This window comes from Ambystoma mexicanum, chromosome 3p, assembly GCF_040938575.1.
Source record: "Ambystoma mexicanum isolate Mex_15411 chromosome 3p, UKY_AmexF1_1, whole genome shotgun sequence".
Classification (NCBI taxonomy): domain Eukaryota; kingdom Metazoa; phylum Chordata; class Amphibia; order Caudata; family Ambystomatidae; genus Ambystoma; species Ambystoma mexicanum.
This window is the reverse complement of record NC_090925.1, coordinates 1,168,912,539-1,168,932,270: the sequence shown is the minus strand read 5'-3', so window position 1 is coordinate 1,168,932,270 and position 19,732 is coordinate 1,168,912,539. Positions and strand designations below refer to the sequence as shown.

At 46.0% G+C, this 19,732-nt stretch overlaps 1 protein-coding gene across 3 annotated transcripts in view; it reads right to left on the bottom strand.

Moving 5' to 3' along the window:
- Window positions 1-19,732, bottom strand: part of DDX46 (DEAD-box helicase 46) — a 1,330,317-nt gene that overhangs the window by 167,623 nt on the left and 1,142,962 nt on the right. For all 3 annotated transcript variants that reach the window (XM_069652574.1, XM_069652572.1, XM_069652573.1), the window contains exon 19: window positions 13,682-13,861. In XM_069652574.1, coding sequence (XP_069508675.1) covers window positions 13,682-13,861 — 180 coding nt within the window. The remainder of the gene's footprint in view (window positions 1-13,681; window positions 13,862-19,732) is intronic.

The window sequence follows — 19,732 nt, the reverse complement described above, 5'->3', positions numbered from 1 at the left end:
CCCAGAAAGCCTTGTGGATGATGCAGACAGATTAGAATTTAATCTGAGCTGAGACCGGGAGCCAGTGCAGGCTTTGTAGGGCAGGAGAGATGCGGTCACTGGGCTTGAGGCCAAGGATAAGTCTTGCTGCCCTATTCTGTGTAAGCTGGAGGGGTCGCAGGGTAGACACAGGAGGATTAAGGAGGAGGCTATTGCAATAGTCTAGCCTGGAGAGAACCAGAGCACGGGTAACATTGAGTCTCTGGAGGATGGTGAGGGAGGGTTGAGTACCTTTGAGAAGGAAGATCTGAAAATGGGACTTCTTGACAATGTCCTGAATATGGGGGATGAATGAGAGGGAGGGATCGAAGGGGACTCCGGAATTTCTGGCTACAGGGGAGGGGTGGGGGCCCCCCAAGGAGGAAGGCCAGAGTGAGGGGAAGAAATAGGGAGCACAGGACCCAATAGGGAGAATCTCAGTTTTTCTGGCCTTTAGGCAGAGGTCATTCGCAGTGCACCAGGCCTGGATGGCAGAGGGGCAGTCCCAGATGAAGGAGGGTGCAAGGGCGTCAGTGGGAAGTTTGAGGAGTTGCGTATCGTCAGCGTAGCATTGGAAGTTGGGGGAGAATGAGGGAATGAGGCTTGCCAGCAGAGAAAAGGAATATGTTTAAGAGCCAGGGCGAAAGAATGGAGCCCTGGGGGACGCCACAGGTGGAGGAGAAAGTAGGGGAGGAGAAAGGGCTCAGAATGGTTTTGGAGGAAGGGTCATTTAGGAAGGAGGTAAGCCAGTCCAGTGCCCGCTCCGAGATGCCAAGTGTGTCATGGAGCCTTTTTATGAAGATGGAAAGGTTCACTGTGTCAAATGCAGAAGTGTCATGATCTCTGCTTCCAAAAGATCAGGACTTGCCCGACTCCCTTGGAAGCAGACCCATAACCCCGGTTCCGAGTGCCAGCCAGTCCCAATTGGGACCTTTTGGACCCTGTCCTGGCGCCAGTGGCACCAGGCTCATAAAAATGCCCAGTCCCAGCGCTGGAAGCGCCGGGCTCATAATGCTTGGGTGGATTTACCTGCTTACTTACCTGCCAGTTGAGCCCCTGATCCTCTTCTGTTTGGGACTACTTTTCCTGTTGGGTGGGGCAGGAGCCACTCCCTAGGTTCAGAACACTGGAACTCTTCTGGAAAGCAGGAACTCTTTTCTCACCTAGGCGAGGCTGTGGAAGGAGACACCTAAGCACTACAGGAGGCTATTTAAACCACACCCGATGGATGAATCTTGCTTTGCGTTATTCTGCATTCTCTGCAGCAGAACGCTCTTCGCGTCTTCTGCTTCTGATCCTGGGCCTAAGGGAACAAAGGCTTACCATCCTGGAATCCAGTCTTCAGCAGCACCTGTAAAGACAAAGAAAGAACAGGTTAGCACTACGGTCTTCAGTGGCAGCGCATCTCTTACCTGGTCCATCGGCTGTCACCAACACCTCGCGCTGCATTCCGGCATCTGAAAGACAAAAGCTTACCAGCTCTTCGCACGCTCCGGAGGCCTTCGGCGCTGCATCCCGCAACTGAAAGACAAAAGAAGGTGTTTTTAAAGACATTGGGCAACTTTATTACTCACGTGCCATTACTCCTCCCCACGCCGAATCCAGTGGGTATTCCAGCACCCTTCAGCTTCTCTAAAGCTCCGAACTTGTACCTGCATGATAAAAGGGACAGTTAGTGCGCATCGTGAAGCAGGCTACAAGAGCTTACTTAAGTGCTTCCAGGCGCTTCTATTCCTCACGCGGGTTCGATCCTCAACTCTCATCAGCCCGCCATCGCCGGAACCCTGCAAAACAAGAGATATCATTACAAAAGACTTTTAAGACATTTGAAGTGCCCAGAACTTACCGTTCGTGCAGTTAACGACGGACAGCAGTCCTCTGAGGTCAAGAGCCCTGCACCCTTATCCAGTGAAGAAACTGGTTACGGCACCCTGCCCCGAGGCAGATGGAGAGCTCGGCGTTCACTTACCTAAGACATCTTACTCTTCGAGTCAGACATACAGTGCACAGAGGTCCAGCCCAAAGAGCCAACCGTGTGTTACACATCACCTTTGAAGATACGGCATTCACCCAGTCAAGACCGGCGCCTCTGCGGGAATCAGGTGAGCGTTACAAGAAGGATGAGGACAGCAGGGGAGTCGGAGTCAAGAGATGCAAGCAGTTCTTCACGGGTGTTCTGAAGAGCAGTTTCCATGCCTCTGGATGCCCGTAATCTAGACTGGTTGTCATGTAGACCATCAACAAGTTCGGTATGAGAGTTGAGTTTGGGGAGGGCCAGCTTATCAAGCAGTTTCCCCAGGAAGGAGGTGATGGAAATGGGGCAGTAGTTGGCTGGGCAGGAAGGGTCTGCAGAGGGTTTTTAAGGAGGGGGCGCATATGCAAAATCACTATGTTAGACAGACTTGGGACCTTGCAGACAGCCTCCCTAACATATCAGTGGGTTGGTGAAGGGGGGTAGCAGACTTTCAAAGATCGGTCCTGTATGGGTGAAGAGACAGTGGTACATTTTCTGTTTGTGTGGTGCCTCGAGATTTTTGAGAACTAAATACCTGCGCCCCATTCTTAGGGAAGCCAGTGTCCACTCAACTAATGAGCCCTGGATTTATGTAAAGGAGGCCAAAATCCATATATTGTCAGTTGTGTTGCTCAATATGTTCAAAGAGCCTGGCTTTCAAGACAGAAACGGACTATGTTAATCAAAGAGGAAAACCAGTCTTGAATTGGCTAGATCCAGCATATCGATACCAATCACTGATACTATGAACAGACTAGAACAATTGTATGGACACTGATTATTGATGTCATTAAGAGCTAGTGGGACTGCTATTCCAATCTCCCAACCGGAACTCGTAACAGAGATCATATCAGTCTTTTTTTTGATCATGTACTTTAATCTGTATGCACTTTTATTTTTGTAAGCAATTTCCATCTAGTCCTGTTTCAATAGGTTATTGCTGGGCTTAAGTTTGCAACTTTTACGGCATTCAAGCTGAATAAACTTGCCACCTGCCAGCTGAACTACCACTGCTTGTGGCCTTTATTATTTATTTATTATTAATCTGTTTTCTCCTTGGATCCGCACTTTCCACTCCCACCCCGCCCATGCGCTTTTCCCCTCTCCCATGCACTTGTGCGTTCTCAATGTCACTGGGCCTAGTAAGATTGTTGTTTTGTTCTCCCCGTTTACCTCCCTTGCCTTGTCGTGCTCTGAAACACTTGTGTAAAAGAGCGATATAAATCAAATATCAATAAAGTTTATTGATTGAATTAAACATTGTATTTCTATACGTTGCTGTCTAAATTGAATTGTGTGCTTCATTCTGTGGACTCATTGTGGACCACTTACCCCCACTCTCGTACTCCTGAGAATAGTTTTGACTGCTTTCCAGGTTTAGCAGGATTGGGTTTTGGCTGCCCTCTCAAAGTTCCCTTGTACACCATAACTAGGGTGGACTACTAAAATGCATCTAGCAGGCCTGTTTCTAGAAATACATCTGAACAGTCAGCCAAAGTATCTTTTAACTACCCCACAGTGTTAGCCATCTTGGAAAGCATGGAGTAAATATTAGAAGTTTTGGGAATATTAGTCATTTCAGCCAATTCAGTGCAGTAGGGATCCCAAGCTGCATTTCTTGGACACTGGGTTCTGTGAAGAATCTGATGGGATTCGCCACAGAAACCTGGCCTCGGATCCTCCTCATGTGGCCAGGGAAAGGCAGGCGGATCCCCGTTTCAACTTTCCCCTAAAACCTCTATCTTGATGGCTTTCTGCCAATCAAAAGAAATAGAAAAGCAATTTCCCTTTAGAGAACTACATGTCCCATAATACCACAGACAGACAAAGAAGAGGGCACAGGAAGCATGTAGAAGGGAAGGACAGGCAAGTAGGCCCAACAGCCTTCGCCTAAGTCAGGCAATAAACACTAAGGGCCTGCACCTGAACTTAATTGCCCCACCTAAGGAGCATAAAGGGCTACGGCAGGAGGGAGAAGTAGAACGGAGCTGGAGCAGGAATGCTGGGAGTAGTAGCAGAAGAAGAGCACTAGGCTGGCAGTTCATGAGGATGTGTGTTCACTGAAGGTACGCCAGGGCAAGAGGAAAGCAAATTTCACCTACAAGTCCTAATAGAGTCCTGTGTTCACAAACCCGGTTTGGTTGTGGCTGCACAGAAAGACTTCGCAGGTGTGCCTGACTGTGAATGCAGAGCCAAGAACGTGCCACAACCGGAAGGCCTGTGTATTGAAGCAAGCCGGGGGATCGAGGAGTAAAGGAGACGCCCAGTGGTTAAGGCCAGAGCGAAGACACCTGTGTTGCAGAAGGGTGTGGGGCCCAAGAGTGCCTAAAGTAGTAGAAGAGCCCAAAGAGGCGGGGTAAGTGGAAGCAAGCCACAAGCATAGTGTTCCGGGAGTCAGTGAGTGAAGCTCTGTATGCAGGTTCACTTTCAAAAGCTTGCCAGTAACTGTTGCCAGCTTAACAATATCTTGCGTAAGCATGAAAGCGAGTACAAGTGGTTCATTGCTCTGAAGAGGCTGGTTCACAATGAGAATGTACCACGTCTAACGCTAGTGCAAGACAGTGTTTGCTTACAAAATAATTCTTTCATTCTCTATTGTTGAACTATTATAACTTACAGGTGTCTCCAGTTTAGAAGTGGAACGTCTTCCGAATTGCATAGAAACCCAAAGCGGACTTTGATAAATTGTTACAAGGTATATTCCATCAAAGCAAAGTCACGTGCGAACACCCGTGAATCCAGATTGGAGTCCGAATGTAACTGATAAAAAATGGGAATACGATTTCGTGCAAGTCTTTAAAGTTGAAACGCTTTCCTCAAAGTGGTCGCGTGTACCTAAAACAGTTTCTATATTGAAGAAAGACCCTTGTAACATTCAGAACAAGTATTCTAAGAAGGCAGTTGATGAACTGAAGACAAGAGGAAGCATTGCCCAAGCCAGTAGGCTAATCCTTCCTGCAGTGAAACTAGCCTTGTTAAGAAATATTCACCCACATTCTAAGAGTGCTGAAGTTGTTAGAGGTCCAGTGTCCTCTCATACATGTTTGAGATTGCTATCCCAAGCTGGAAGTGTGGCAATACAGATTGAGGGTTGCTGCTGGAACCATAACGGTGTGAAGGGAGCTGGGTGCTTGTAAAAGACTAAGGCATTAATCTGTAAAGCTACAACTGTTGAAGCTAAAAGGAGAAGCAGTCTGGAAACAGAGGTAGATTACATTGGAGGTAATAAGACAGACAAAAGAGGCTGCCCTTTTCTCACAGCCAAGGAAAGAAGAATGCCTTCTCTTAAAGTGGATCCGGCCTTCTGAACTCTAACTTCACGGTTTTACTTTACCTTCCTCTCTTGTGTTCTTGTGAAAGTGTTGGGATCTGTTTCAAATTATACTCTGCTTTTCTCTCCCTTTTTAAAACAAATTATTAGAGTGCCATCTGCGTTAAGCGCTCACCGCTGTCTGAAAATAAGTGGGGCTTTACTTAAGAATTGTCTAATATTCTTTTAAGGGAGTGTATATCTTTTAGTGACCGTGTTTTTTTTTTAACTGCTTAACATTAGTGCCTGTGTGTTTTACTAGATGTGGTTTTAAATAAATAATTATCTCTCTTTTACACCAAGCTCTGGTCAGTGTTTACTTGTTCTACTGTGTTCTTTTGACCTTTTGTGAATACTCTGTATACTGCCTAACTCTTCTTGAGGGGAGTCTGACTTCTCAGCCACAGCTACCAAGTGAATCTGTGTGGTACAGACTGCTACCAAGTGGGTTTACTGCCAAACGCCTGTAGTCTTAAATCTTTTGCAGTGGTCCCAGAGGGAACTGCACAGGTTTCTGCCTAACAAACAGGAAACCCATCTAGGGGTGTATTAGATCCCACTGTCCATAGTATAGAGGGAACATACTTAGGAAATATTTTCCTTTTTGCAACTTTCCCTCCATAGTTTCCTATGGAACCCCATTCTTTTTGCTCTATTTATATCCTTTCCTGACTTTTTGACGTCTTCAGCTTCACTTCACCTGCCTTTTGCTCATTGCTCTGGGGAAACTGATCAATCCTTCGGACCATCAGTACAGGGATACTAGATTTGCCTTTTTAATTCTTGTACTTTTTAAACTTGGCACACCGCACCTTACAGTGTGATGCAATTGCAATGGGGATACTTTTGTATCACCCTAGATTGTTGATTACTTTCAGATGTGCCTAAAGATGAGCTGGTGGAAGCAGTTAAATTTTTACAATTTTTGCATTATTTATGGTGTGCACATTTGAGTCTACCGTGTATGGCTACAAAACTGACGTGGGCCCAATGGACTGGGCTTGCTGTAACTTCAGCCTGACCGGTAAGTAGAATGAGTCTTATGAACTGTTCTTTTGACTCTCTCTTCTAATGGGTCTTTCCTTCCTTAGGTGTTGGAGGGAGGGAGGGGGGTCGGAGATGGCGTTGGTCTGCCGAGATGAGTGAGAGCGCGATGCTGCCTGCTCTTCCTTGTATTAACCAACTTTCGTCTGTGTCCCTTTCAGGTGCCGCAATATCCCAGCGTGGCTGCCAGCTGAGAGGATGAGGTGCGGTGAGTAAGCGCGATGTGCGGCACCTCTTAATGCTTTCCGTGCTAACCTAGAATGTCTTTTCCCCTTGCAGGTCGATGGGATGCTCCGGAGCTGAAGTGACCACCGAGCAGCTTAAGTTCAGGTAAGCGTTTGACTCTTCCAGTTTTGAGTAAGCCAAGATATGCAGAATGCTTACTAATGTCTTTTCTTCTGTTCATTTATCCTTCCCTAGCATGTGGCTTGCCGAGATGGAGATGACACTGCCGTAGCTGCCCGCAGGACTGGAGGAGCAATGGATGAAAGCTGGATGCTCTTCAAGGTAAGTCTATTATTAATGCTGTTCTTGTTCTTGCAGGTGCGCTGGAAAGGAAGCGGCCTTCAGGAGACCGATCTGAGCACTGTGAGTGTCACGCTGCACTACAGGTGCAGAGAAACGCAAAGCGTTTTTCTCAGCCTGGCCGTGGTTTAGATAGCCTTCAGGTATGTTATGTTATTTTGCATTTGTATAGCGCCTTACGTACGTACCATTGGTATGATCTCAAGGCGCTGGTAGGTTGAACGCCCTTGGGAACCGCAGTTCTAGTCAGTTGAGAGAGTCTCGTAAAGTGCGTGGGCGCAGCCGGTATGTGTGCAGCTGGTGTGGTTGTTGCATGATAGCTGCTTCTTAACGGTAGGTGTGGTGCTGAGGAGATCAATTGAATGTGTTCAGTCTGGAGGGTGGACATTCAGACCGAGTTTTGGCTGCGTTAGGCGCGAGGAGACGCCTAAGCTAGCCGGTGTGTGCTAGCTATCTGTGTTTTATAAGTATGATGGGTAGTTCGATGGGTAATGTTAGTATGAGAACAGCTTTACCAAATGTGTCATAGTACTGCTGTGTTCTAGTTGAATGGTGGTGTATAGGAGAGAGTAAGCGTAGTAGTGGGATATTGTGGTACTCAGTAAAGTGTATGCGGCCAGGTACACTAGTGAATGTTGGGAATACCTACTAAATTCATTTCTACTACAGTGACGCTATTAGGGCATACTTCAAAGTTCAACTTTAACACAGTGACGCTATTAGGGCACATGCGATTTATCACAATTGTGCCTAATGTGGTACATGCTATCTTTCGCAATTCCAACTAAGCGTGGGACAGGCTATCATTCACAATGCACCAACGTGAGAGATATGCTACCAGTTCTAATTCTATCTAGGAGAGGCATATGCCAACATTCACAATTCCGTTTGAGCGTTTATTATTCACAAAAGTCAAGCTAAGAGTGGGAAATGCTAACATTGTTACTCCCGTCTCAATGTGGCTAATTTTCACCATTGTTTCTAGGAGTGGTACTAGTTATTAATGCATGTAAGCTAGAAAGTTTTGCAGGACAAAATTTACAGTCCAGCATTGAATTAGGTTGGTGCTCGGATCTCTCTAGGTGTGCATGGTGTAATTATTTGGCAGTTTACATTATGGGAAGGTAAGGTAGAGTGGCAGGGGCTTTCTGGAGTAGAGTGATTGCTCTACACCCCACCCATGCCACACTTACAGTTTTGGTGGTGTCTGTCCGCTGCTAGCTTCACTGGCTTCTCCTGCTGACACCTGCAGACACTTTGTGGAGCCGCTACTGTAGGAGGCACCCTTTGCCTTGGGCCCTTAGCCGCAGGGGCTGCTGGGCAGAGGGCTGCCCTGGGAGGACCAGTTATGAATAGTTGGGTGTGGCAGAGGCACAGCCAATCGGGGGTGGGGGGCGGGACGGGAGGCTGACCAGGAAGGGGTGCCGGGAGATTCCCAACGCACGCTGGCCCTTGGGGCATTTAAACACATGCTTTAGGGCAGCAATGCGGGAGCTGGGGTAAAATTAAGTGAGCAATGGGGTCAAGGGATGGCACGGGGGTTGGGCAATCGCTTTTTTAAAATTAAGGCAGCAATGGGGTGGTGGGTTGGGGTGGCGCAGGGGCTGGTGTAATATTAAGGGAGCAATGGGGCCGCGGATGGCGCAGGGGTTGGGGTCATGGGTCACAGCTACTCACCTGCGTCAGCAAAGGAAAGGGAGGCGGGTAGGGCAAGCGGCTTGTTGGGCTTGGTATGGCAGAGGCACAGCCAATCAGGGGTGGGGGCGGGACGGGTGGCTGACCAGGAAGGGGTGCCGGGAGATTCCCAACGCACGATGGGTCTGGGGGCATTTAAACACATGCTTTAAGGCAGCAATGGGGTTGCGGGATGGCGCGGGGTTGGGGCAATCACTTTTTAAATTAAGGCAGCAAAGGGATCGCGGGATGGCACGGGGGCTGAGGCAATCGCTTTTTTTAAATTAAGGCAGCTGTATCCCTGGGTTGAACCACACCCAAAAGGCTAGACTGCATATTCAGTTCAAGGAACTGGATTATGTGGGGGCATCCATCTTGTCCACAATGCATTACAAGTCCAATGCCAAGTGAATCTTAGGGCTGTGTGTGAGCCTGGTGCCACAGGTGCCAGGTCTGACTCCAAGTGGGTCTCTGGGAGGATGGAGAGGCCCTTAGGGGCCATATAGGTGATTGTGGCCTGGCTTCAACCGGGTATCGCAGAGGGCTGGCGGCAGGAATCATGAGACAAGCCTGGGTTTGGGACAAATGTGAAATCAGTAGTTGTCCCAGATTGAACATGTATCCTTACCATTGGTGGTCTTGGACTAGCTTCCAGCTCCGATTCTGGAAAGAAGAGGACCTCTGCAGCTATTTCAGCAGCTCTGCATAGGAGCCAATAATCCCTCAAAGAGCAGCCTGCTGATGATCCGAAGACGACTCCTCAAGGGGCCCAGATTCCCTTGGACTACTGGGACCAACTAAACTCAATGCCTTGTCAAGAATGCAGCCCTTCAGTGCCTTCGGAAGTGTCCCTGGACTGCTCAGTGGACTGACCAGCTCTCTCATGGGCTACCTCACCAGAGCCACTGCCTTCCCAAAATTAAAGTCTGGAATGTTGGTGGTCGCTAGGTTGTACCACAAGTAGCCTTCTCCCCAAATTTCCAGAGTCAGGGAAACCTGCCCTGAAGCAGCTGCTATGACTGCGACTGGAAGCACACCTGTTGTCGCCTGTGTGCAGAGACCGTTGCCATCCTCCAATCTGTGAAGTGTCCTGAAGGGGTCTGGGTTAGCAGATTCAGCATTTCTTCTCTGAAAAGGGTTGCATTTTTCGTTTTCAGTCAACCAAAAGAATCCTCGAACCTGCAACTCCTGGGCACCCCTCACTAGAACAAACAGTGGAAGATCAAGCCCCCAGAGACCCCAGATGGGCCGCAAAGTCATCTGTGGGGTGGCGGGGGGTGTAAAAGTAAGCATCAGTGTTCCTGCCCCACCAACCGCCTCTCCTCCAAAGGATAACATTGGGAACCAGACCCCTTTTCTCCCATCTCGATTCTACTCACCACTGGTCGTCGAGCCCGGGTCGGATCTTCTGCCCCTGGGTAAGCCTTAGGTCTGGAACATAGGAGAACTTGTACGTACCTATGATAACATTGCTGTAGAACTGGAAAAAAAACCACCAACACAAGACTATTGAATCCTACCTGCAGAGAAATCATTCTGGTGAGAAACATTGTGTGGCTCCTGTGACATTTGGGCACAATGCCCCATTCATTAATCTTAGGGGTTGGACTTCTTAAGTTAGGACACTGTCTTGTGATTTGGTTCCCATCATTTACTGCATTTAAAATACTTATCTGCTTTGCTGATTAAATTATCTAATGTATATTTTAACCTATGGTAAATACTACCTGTTCATATTTTCAGTGTATTCAAAAGGCCTAAAATAAATAACTATTTGTATATTTGACTGTCTAAATTGCATTGTGTGCCATACTGTGTTGACTGATTGAGGGCCCCTGAACCCACTCACAATCCGGAGACAAAGCCTAGACTGCTCACCCACTTACCTGATTGGATTTTGGCTGACCTCTCAAGAGTTCCCAGTTCATCACAACTAGGGTGGCCTCCTAAAGTCTGTCCACCACGCCAGATTCTAGAAATTCATCATAACAACCACCTCAGTGGACTCCCAGTAGGTGATGCAGGCGGCGAACAGCGATGGCCAGTTGAAGAAAATGGAGGAAGATGACTCATGGCGAGAACAAAGAAACTGGTCCTGCAAGGTTTGTCTTCGTGGTGGAGAGTTGCTACTACAGGGAAATGCTTCTTGTTCCATAAACTGAGTGTGTAGAGTCGCAAAAATCAACTCAGGATGGTGACCGTTGCAGCAAAGTAGCCCAAGAGGTCGCCTGGCTAGCGCACAGGATGGTTCCAGGACTGCTACCAGTGGCTGAATCTTCGAACAGAGGTTGAAAACTGGTTCTTCCCACAGGGCCAGGGGTCAAAGGAACGATGAAGGTCTTCAGGAGATCTGCAGAGTGGCAGGCCATTGCGGGCAAGTGAAGAAAGGGATGCTGGCAGTCTTTGAATGACAAGTTCAGGGTCTTCAGCGGGCTACTCTCGTTTGTAGGTGTCATGGCTCCAATGATGATCTGATGAATAGCTGCGCGAGTCCCTTTTTATCTAGGATCTGGCTTGGAGTTGCTCACATCCCACCAACGGCAACGATCTGCACCATTCAAAGTGGCCCAGGCCGTCCAATCCTGGACAGCCTCTGGCCACTGCATCTGCCCAGAAACAGACACCCCTAACTTGGATGCAAACTCAGTCCAGGCAGGCCTAGCCCACAACAGCCCGCCCACAACAGCCCGCCCACAACAGCCCGCCCACAACAGCCCGCCCACAACAGCCCGCCCACAACAGCCCGCCCACAACAGCCCGCCCACAACACACACACACACACACACACACACACACACACACACACACACACACACACACACACACACACGATTATAAAAAACACTACACAATTATCTGCTGCCACAAGTTAATCTTGGACACATCATGCAAGTAACCACTAAGTTACTAAAAACAAAGTTACAGGGACACAAAATGTACCTACTGCACTTCACATGATGTGTGCAGGAAAAACAAAGAACTTTAAAATGGAAGACATAGTTCTCCTGCTCTGACAGCCATAGGGACGGATCACTGACCCCCAAAACAGATGCGCTCAGCAAGGTAAATGGAACACAAAGGCTTCCTTTTGTTTTCTGTTACATTAATGAAAGGTTCAAAATAATAGCAAAAGGAAGGGTATCCCATTGCTGGGAAATCTTTCCTGAAGCCATAAGAACTGAACAGAGCCCTAATAATAATGGAGTTTAGCCAGGGAGTGAGGTTTAAAAAGCCCATAATCTTAAAAACACGTCCCGGATCGCACAAACCATCTGCAGCTAATGGTTGGGTGGGGGTGGGAGCGGGGGAGGGGGGCTCCAATTGAAAAAGATAGGAATCTGCAAACAAGGATAGATTTCTGAACACACATACAAGGATGGGAGGGCGGGTGTTGTGAAGGACTAAGCCAAAAAGCGTGACGACAGGTTCTGGCTAAATCCCTTAAAGAAAACAGGGGCACTTTCTAAAACGAACAGGGTCACTGTAAACCTAGATCAGCAAAATGTAAGGCAGGCACTGTCGTCATTGTTTGTATTACAAATATCGAGCAGTAAAGGCAGCTTCAGACAAAGAAGCGGCTATTACTGTGACTGTTACCGAGGCAAATATGTTGCTGGGTGCCATACCCCTGAGATTGCTGTGTTTCAAGAAGCTTGGGGGAGAACAGTATCCCCACTTTATTATTTGATCCATTAGGACACTGCTGATATAGGCCAGTCCTACGGAGGAAACCACAATTCTATGCAAATCAATAACTATTCCAGATAGCCATTTAATTCCATCACTTCCTATTTGTAAATAAACTACATTTGAACCTTTACTTCTCGAGTCACATGTTTTAGTATCAGGTAATAATATCGCCACATATATGGTCGCCGTAAATAATATCGCTTGGAAAATATGTGGCAATATTATTTGGGTGACCATATATATGGCAACAAAAAAAATAAAAAAATTAAAAAAATAAAAATGAAAAAAAAAATTGGGGGTTTGCGGGGGTGTCCCCCGCATGTTCCATGCAATAATGTCACCACAAAAACCGACAATTTTTCGGCGATATTTTTGCATGCCGATATTTTTGTGGCAACATTATTACATGGAACCCATGTTTTGTCTATTTTTTTGTTTTGATGATATGGCTTACGGTGTCAATGTACATTAACCAAACAATTACACCATTTCTTATCATTAATACAGTATTCCAGCATCGTGCTTGTTATCTCATCTAAGTAATTGATTAGAATTCACATGTATATCAGCATTGTCTTGTTCATTTAACAATAGCTAGGGTTTTGTGTATCCATCACACCACACAAGCACTACAGACGTCTTTGCTTTCAATTGTCTGCCAAATTTATTATGTAACTTTTAGGTCCAATACACAATATGATAGAAACAGAAATGTAGATGGAGATGGAGATAAAATCTGTCCGCCCTAGATTTAACTCTACAAACAGTAGCACACAGTTCAATCGAGCAATGTTTTAATTCTAGGCCATTGTAGAGCAACAGTATGGTAATTCAAATGAAAATAGTCAAGCATCCCTTAGGTTAAGGTGGAAAATTGTACTTTGGTACTTCAGCTCACATCACAACAAAGGCAACAAAGGAATGGTTCTCACCCAGATCCTAAGGCTGCCCTCTTTTTAGTCCTGTGTTCAAACTGCTGCACTACCAATGTAGTACTCATCAAGTGCGTTCAAGTATATATGAGAATATTCTCTGTACAGTAGGTTAACATGAATTCGGAATCCTTTTGGGGATTTGACTAAGTGCCTACTTTGCAGCACAAAGGTAATGCAACATGTTGGGTATGGCTAAAACCTTGTGTATGGGCAGTGCCGTTTCCATTTAGTGCCACACTACGGAGTAGAGGGGAACAGCTTGCTTTTAGGCTTTCTGGTGATGTGAGGCAAAATGTGTTGGAAGCTGGGTACACCAGGTCTCAAAGCACAGCAAAGGATGCATCATGTATCAGCTGATATTACAAATGGCATGACAAGTATTGCACATACACAGGATTACACAGAAGATCCAAATCATTTACTTGAGTTGAATTGTTTGCTAATGGTTCCCCACAAGCATGCATATTTTACCTGTGCCTCTGCTCCTAGGTTCTTCTGTGCATTGATTCTCAAAGCAAGCTTCTTAGCAATCTCCAGCTTTTCAGCATTTCCGGCAGTTGGCATAGGAACATTGGAAGTCCCACCGCCAGGTGCTGCCATGTCCTTCACTCTTTTCTTGGAATTAAACATGCTTTCAATCTGCTCATCAATCTGAAAAAGGAAGATTAACACTCTTACATAACTATTTTGAAAACAATCTGTGAAATAACTAATAAGATGACCTATTTTACAATGGTGCATACATTTTAAAACTTATTTCATCTATTATAAACTAATATAAATGCTAAAAGTACAATAAAAAGAAAGCAGTGCCAATTAATTTGCTCTATGATGCAACACCATCAGTTTTTCAAGCTTATACCTGCATGTAGCATTTTGTTTAGTATTTATCGTACTGAACTGTCAAGAGCTATACTAATATACACTATTTGATGAACCCAATGATAAATGGTAACCACTTGATATGCAATGCACACATGGAACAACGATCATTTCTTTTTAGAATCATGTGTGCTGACAGCATCAAAATATTTTGTTAACATGTTTTTTTGGTTCAGACCAATAATTCAACAATAAAATCCACAAAACACAATTTTATTCATCAGTGTAGAGACGGGGGAAAATACACAATCACAATGCAGCTCAGTGCATGGGGTGAAATATTCTCATTTACGTCCATGCCAGTAAAGGAAAGGCTTGCAAATATGAAATGCTGTTGCAGAGTGCAAGGACCACATCAGAGGGTCCATCAAGATCGGAAGGTTGCAGGGATTTAGCTCCTATACCCAGCATGTGTATTTCGTGTCCAAACATCCCTTGGCCAAACAGAGTGCACAATTAGTCCACACTATTCCTCCATTACCCTGTGCTAAGCAATGTCAGCAAGCTAAACCTTTTGGTAGTTGGGAAGGAAGGACAACACATCCACAACCTCACAATGTAGGGGTAATCCATGACCAATCCACAAACCTTTCCCAACTCCAAGTAACCACCATGTTAAATTCTAGATGGCCAAAAAGGGGGTCTTTGTCCAATTGTTACTCTATCATCTGTGGTGAATCGAGGTATTTCCTGAAAACAGCACCCTGAGGTGTCGGGAGAAAGACTGAAATGTTTCAAATAAGACTTTTGGGACTAAGTTTGGAACATCTAGCAATTACAGCAGCACCTGACGAACTTTCTATCCAGGGGAGAAAACCTGGAACTGTAGCAGTTAAGCATCTTTTTAGCTGTTGAACCCTTTAGTCTTCTGTGTGTTAGTTTCTATAAATGTAGCTGGCTAGTATAGGATTTTGGCTAAAGACTATGTTTTGATTCATCCTGACAAGAATACCCTTCCCTCGAACATTTGAGTTTCAGAAAAAGGAAATCACTTAGACTTAATTTTCATAGTTTAGTTTGTTATTTTGTTTGGAGCTGGCCAAGGGGTCAGACTACTTGAAAGCGAAGATAATACAAATCCATGAACATGATGTCCCAGAGTCTGACTTGCCACACATCCGATTAGCATAGACAGAGTTATCACCCCAATAAATAGGCCTATGAGGCAGACCCATGGGAAGTAGAGAAAGTCTGTCTCTCAACATCCACATCATCTGCAGATCGTGGGCACCAAGACAGAATTCCTAGTCTGTCGATTCTAGGGCCACTCAACGTTTTGCTCAACCTCCCAATCCCCTTTAATCTATGGATCTCTGACCTGTTTTTGGAACAGATTTCTACTGAAGGCCTCCGTTAGTTCAGATTTTCACATTAATGATACATTTTCCTGACCGGTGTCAACCCCAGAACAATTTTCTCGGACTTGGTAATTATTTGTCCTTGTTCCTAGGTGAGTGGGAATCTTTTTCCCCTCTCATCTAGTCTTTTGCTCTTTTTATGGGTGACCTTTTTATGGCTCCATACTGGGTGTGTTTTGATGGGCTTAGGCTGGGTTGCCCCTTTGGGCTTCCCATTGTAATTTCTCGTATTATATCTTGGGTGAACTATTGTTCCCAAGAGGTAAAGTGCGATTCGAACCCCCTTTGCATTTTATATAGTGAGCCAGCACACCCACCTTATGTGGAGTGCTTGGGAGATACACAATAACCCCTTTCTAACTTGCCAAGTAAAATTTTTGTTACAGTTGCAAGTTCCAAAGGAGTGTGGGAGCCCATCCATGGAGAATGAACTTGGGTCAAATACCCTGTTCTGTGGAAGTTCTTCCACTCAGGAGGGTCTACAACCATGTTTTTTGCTCACTGCACCCTTCACCGAAGTAGACATATCCATCTGCATATCAGTCTTTGCCCCACCCATAAGGGCAGTCCAGCACCAAAATGTTAGGCAAATATCTTCTAAACAAGAGTACCATCAGCAACCAAAGACACATGATTCTGCCGAGTTGGGCCTCATCAGCAGTGGGAAGGGTAAAGTGAGCTAAAACGTGGGTGTAGACCATCCTGAGTGGAAGAAATTCCATAGAACTGGGTATTTGACCCATGTTCGTTTTCAGTAGAGGGGCTCCCCCACGCCTTTGTAAAGTTGCAAGTTAACTTGAAAGGCCTGTGGCAGTGAAATCACTTTAATGACGTCATTACTCCTCGAAGGCTGTCAAATCAGCCATGGTAATGCACCTTCCGTTTGAATGGTGGGCTCCTTTTTTTGCCATTTCTTGCTTGCTTGTTGATTATTGGGTTTTCTTCTGCCATCCTAGGCAGGAGAGACAGTGCTTGAAGTTTTGTCTTCTGTGGGATTCCTTTGTATTACGCGTCAAGGCTCCAGTGGGTCCGAGAAGGCAGGAAACAAGGGAGGAGTCCAAAACTATGCAGCCCTTTGTCTTTCACCTTGCCTCAAAGGAAACAGTTACTACTTGGGAGCTGGCTGTCCAGATTGTACAGCCAGACCGCCCCTTTCTGTAAATTGCAGAAGAATTTGCAGAGGTTGTGCTGTAGTTCCCGATAAATACTCCGATCCTGGAAGCTGCTGACAAGTCGACCACTAGAACCAAATATGAAGAGGAAGATGAAGAAACAACGGCTTTAACTATTTCCAGCGATCAGAGAGCCTGCAGTGTAACCTGAGCCTGAAGTAACCCTTGCTTGCAAGAGACTTGGGGGGTCCCGAATGCGAAGACTCCTACCTTGAGGCTGCTGAGATCAACTAGGCTTGGGAAGACCTGCAAAACAAGCCATCCCTCGATATGCTGCGACCTTGCTGGGCTGCAAAATAACAATACCAGGGGACCTTGAGCCAGAGTGCAGTGCAACATATTACAAAGTCTGATTTCATTCGAAGCTTGGTGGACTCCTGCTGGACATCCAGCGACAATTCAAATCACTGAAGTCCCCTCACCAGAGTGCAGGACAGAGAGTGAACAGAATCTGACCAGCAATATTCGTTCTTTATCATCAGGTACCTGCAAAGGGCGCTAAATCCACAGAGCCACGAGAAGCTGCAAAGAAGCCTTTGTCGGAAGACTCCCCAGTCGATGACTGCCACCTGTTGTCCTTCAGTGTCCATTTCTTCAGTCTCCAGACCAAGAACCCAAGGAACAGATCCTGTACTGCTGCATCCTGAAGGCATCCACCTAGCAGCTCTTCTTTTCTGCTGAGGTACTGTGCTGGCTTGAGTTAGACTTACCTTAAGTCTTGTGTGAACCCTGTGAGGCCGAGTGGGTGATTCAAGTGTCTGGGGGTTTGCCCATACCTTTTGCCCAGGCCTAATGCTGGAACGCATATGGGGAGCCTTCTGTGAAGTTCCCAACCACTTTTCAACCAACTCTAAAGTGACACTTACTTGTCTGAAAAAGAGCTATCCTCTGGAACTCTGACTTTCCTGCAACTGAAAACTATCCTGGCCTGCCTAGAGCTGCCACCTAGACCACTAATGCTCTAGAAATAAGGAAGCACTTGGATGATAAGGCTTCTGTCTTGAAATCTGTAACAAGTGTTGAAAGTATTTACTTGTAAATGAGTTGTTGAGTAACTTTGGTTCTGTAATACAATAAGTTAAGAAGTGCCTTACAGTTGGTAGTGTATTATCATTTCTGAAGTGAATGAGTGTAAAAGCCCTCCAATAGGATTCACTGTGTGCTCTTCTACACGAGCGTTATGGGCTTTTTCTTTCCCTGTTCTGCATTAGTGCATTTCTAAACTAAACTTGGAGTGAATACTTTTTTGAGTTGCTTGTAGCCCCTCTTAAAAGTATACAAGTTATTACTTACCTATGAATTGCTGGAGGCCAATCTTAAAAGTATGACAATGCATTACTTACCGTAAAAGCATTTCTAATGGTTGTATCTGCTTAGATTCACATGCTGTGCATAGGTCCGACATCCAGTGGTCACTGCGGAGTATTGCATTTTGTTTTTCGTAGTCGCAAAAGGGGACGTTGACAAGGCGTGTCTGTAACACTATCCCTATAGTGACGTGCGTTGTACCCACAATCCCTCACGCGTCGAGGTCCCTCTGTTAGTATTTTTCTGCCCTGAGGGAGCCTTCTAGACGTGAGTGAGTACAGAAAAGAGAGAGAAATATAGAAAAGGATGTCTATGTTCCTTCCATCCAAGCGTGGAGGAAGGGTGGGCGCATGTGAATCTAAGCAGATACAACCATCAGAAATGCTTTTACGGTAAGTAATGCATTATCTTCTGATGTTTGTTAATCTGCTTAGAATCACATGCTGTGCATAGACTAGCGAGCAGTACCCGGAGTTGGCGGTGGGTTATGAGAAGGAACAGTAGAGAAAAGATGTCTTAATACTGCCTGTCCCACCTGGGAGTCAGATCTAGAATGTGCATCTAGACAGTAGTGTTTTGTAAAGGTGTGCACAGAACTCCAGGTAGCCGCTTTGCAGATGGACTCAAGGGGAACATTTGCAATGAACGCTATGGAAGCCCCAGTGCCTCGAGTGGAATGTGCTCTTGGCTTGAAGGGTAGTTCTCTCTTAGCAAGAGTGTAACAGAGAGTGATGCATTGCACACTCCATCTAGATATAGTGGACTTTGAAACTGCATCTCCTTCTCTTCCTGCTGCCAGAGACAAAGAACTGATTAGTCTTTCTCAGTGGTCTGGTTCTTTCCATGTAGAACATGACAGCTCTGCGTACATCTAGTGTATGCAGACTTTTTTCTCCCAAGCTGGAAGGGTTTTGAAAGAACGTTGGTAGTTCTATTGACTGGTTTACATGAAATTTCGAGATGAATTTTGGTGCAAACCTTGGGTGTGTGCGTAGAACCACCTTATCCTTGTGAACTGTTACGAAGGGGTGTAGTACAGAAAGAGCCTGTAGTTCACTTACTCTCCTAAAGGAGGTGATAGCTATTAGGAAAGCAGTCTTAAGAGTGAGGTCTTTAAGAGTTGCCTTGTGCATGGGTTCGAAAGGAGGGCCCATGAGTCTAGAAAGTACCACATTTAAGTCCCATGCGGGAGCTGGGTTAGCTATCGAAGGGTGTATTCTCTTTACCCCCTCCATGAAGGCCTTGATAACTGGTACCTTCCACCACGACACTAAGTTGGGAAGTGGTGTATGCAGAAAGTGCCGCTAGGTGGACGTTAATGGAATTGAACACTAGACCTGAATCCAGTAAATGGGTCAAGTACAGAACAATGTTAGTGGGAGAGCAGTCAACCGGGTTGATGCTCTTACCTCTACACCAGATGACAAATCTTTTCCCCTTGCTAGAATAGCAGTGGCGAGTATTAGGTTTTCTGGCTTCCCTGAGGATGTCCATGCATCTCTGTGGGAGCTGTAGATGTCCAAATTCTATGATCTCAGGAGCCAGGCTGCTAAGTTCATGGTCTGAGGGCATGGATGCAGTGTCCTGCCCTTGTCCTGTGACAGCATGTTGTACGGGCAGGGAAGTTTCACTGGGGGAGATAGGGACATCTCCATCAAGTGAGCGAACCATGGCTGCCGGGCCCACATTGGGGCCACTAGTATCATGGTAACCTGTTCCTGGTGCATCTTGTGCACCACTTTGTTGAGAAGGGGAGTCGGGGGGAAAGGCGTAAACAAATTTCCCTGACCATTGAATCGACA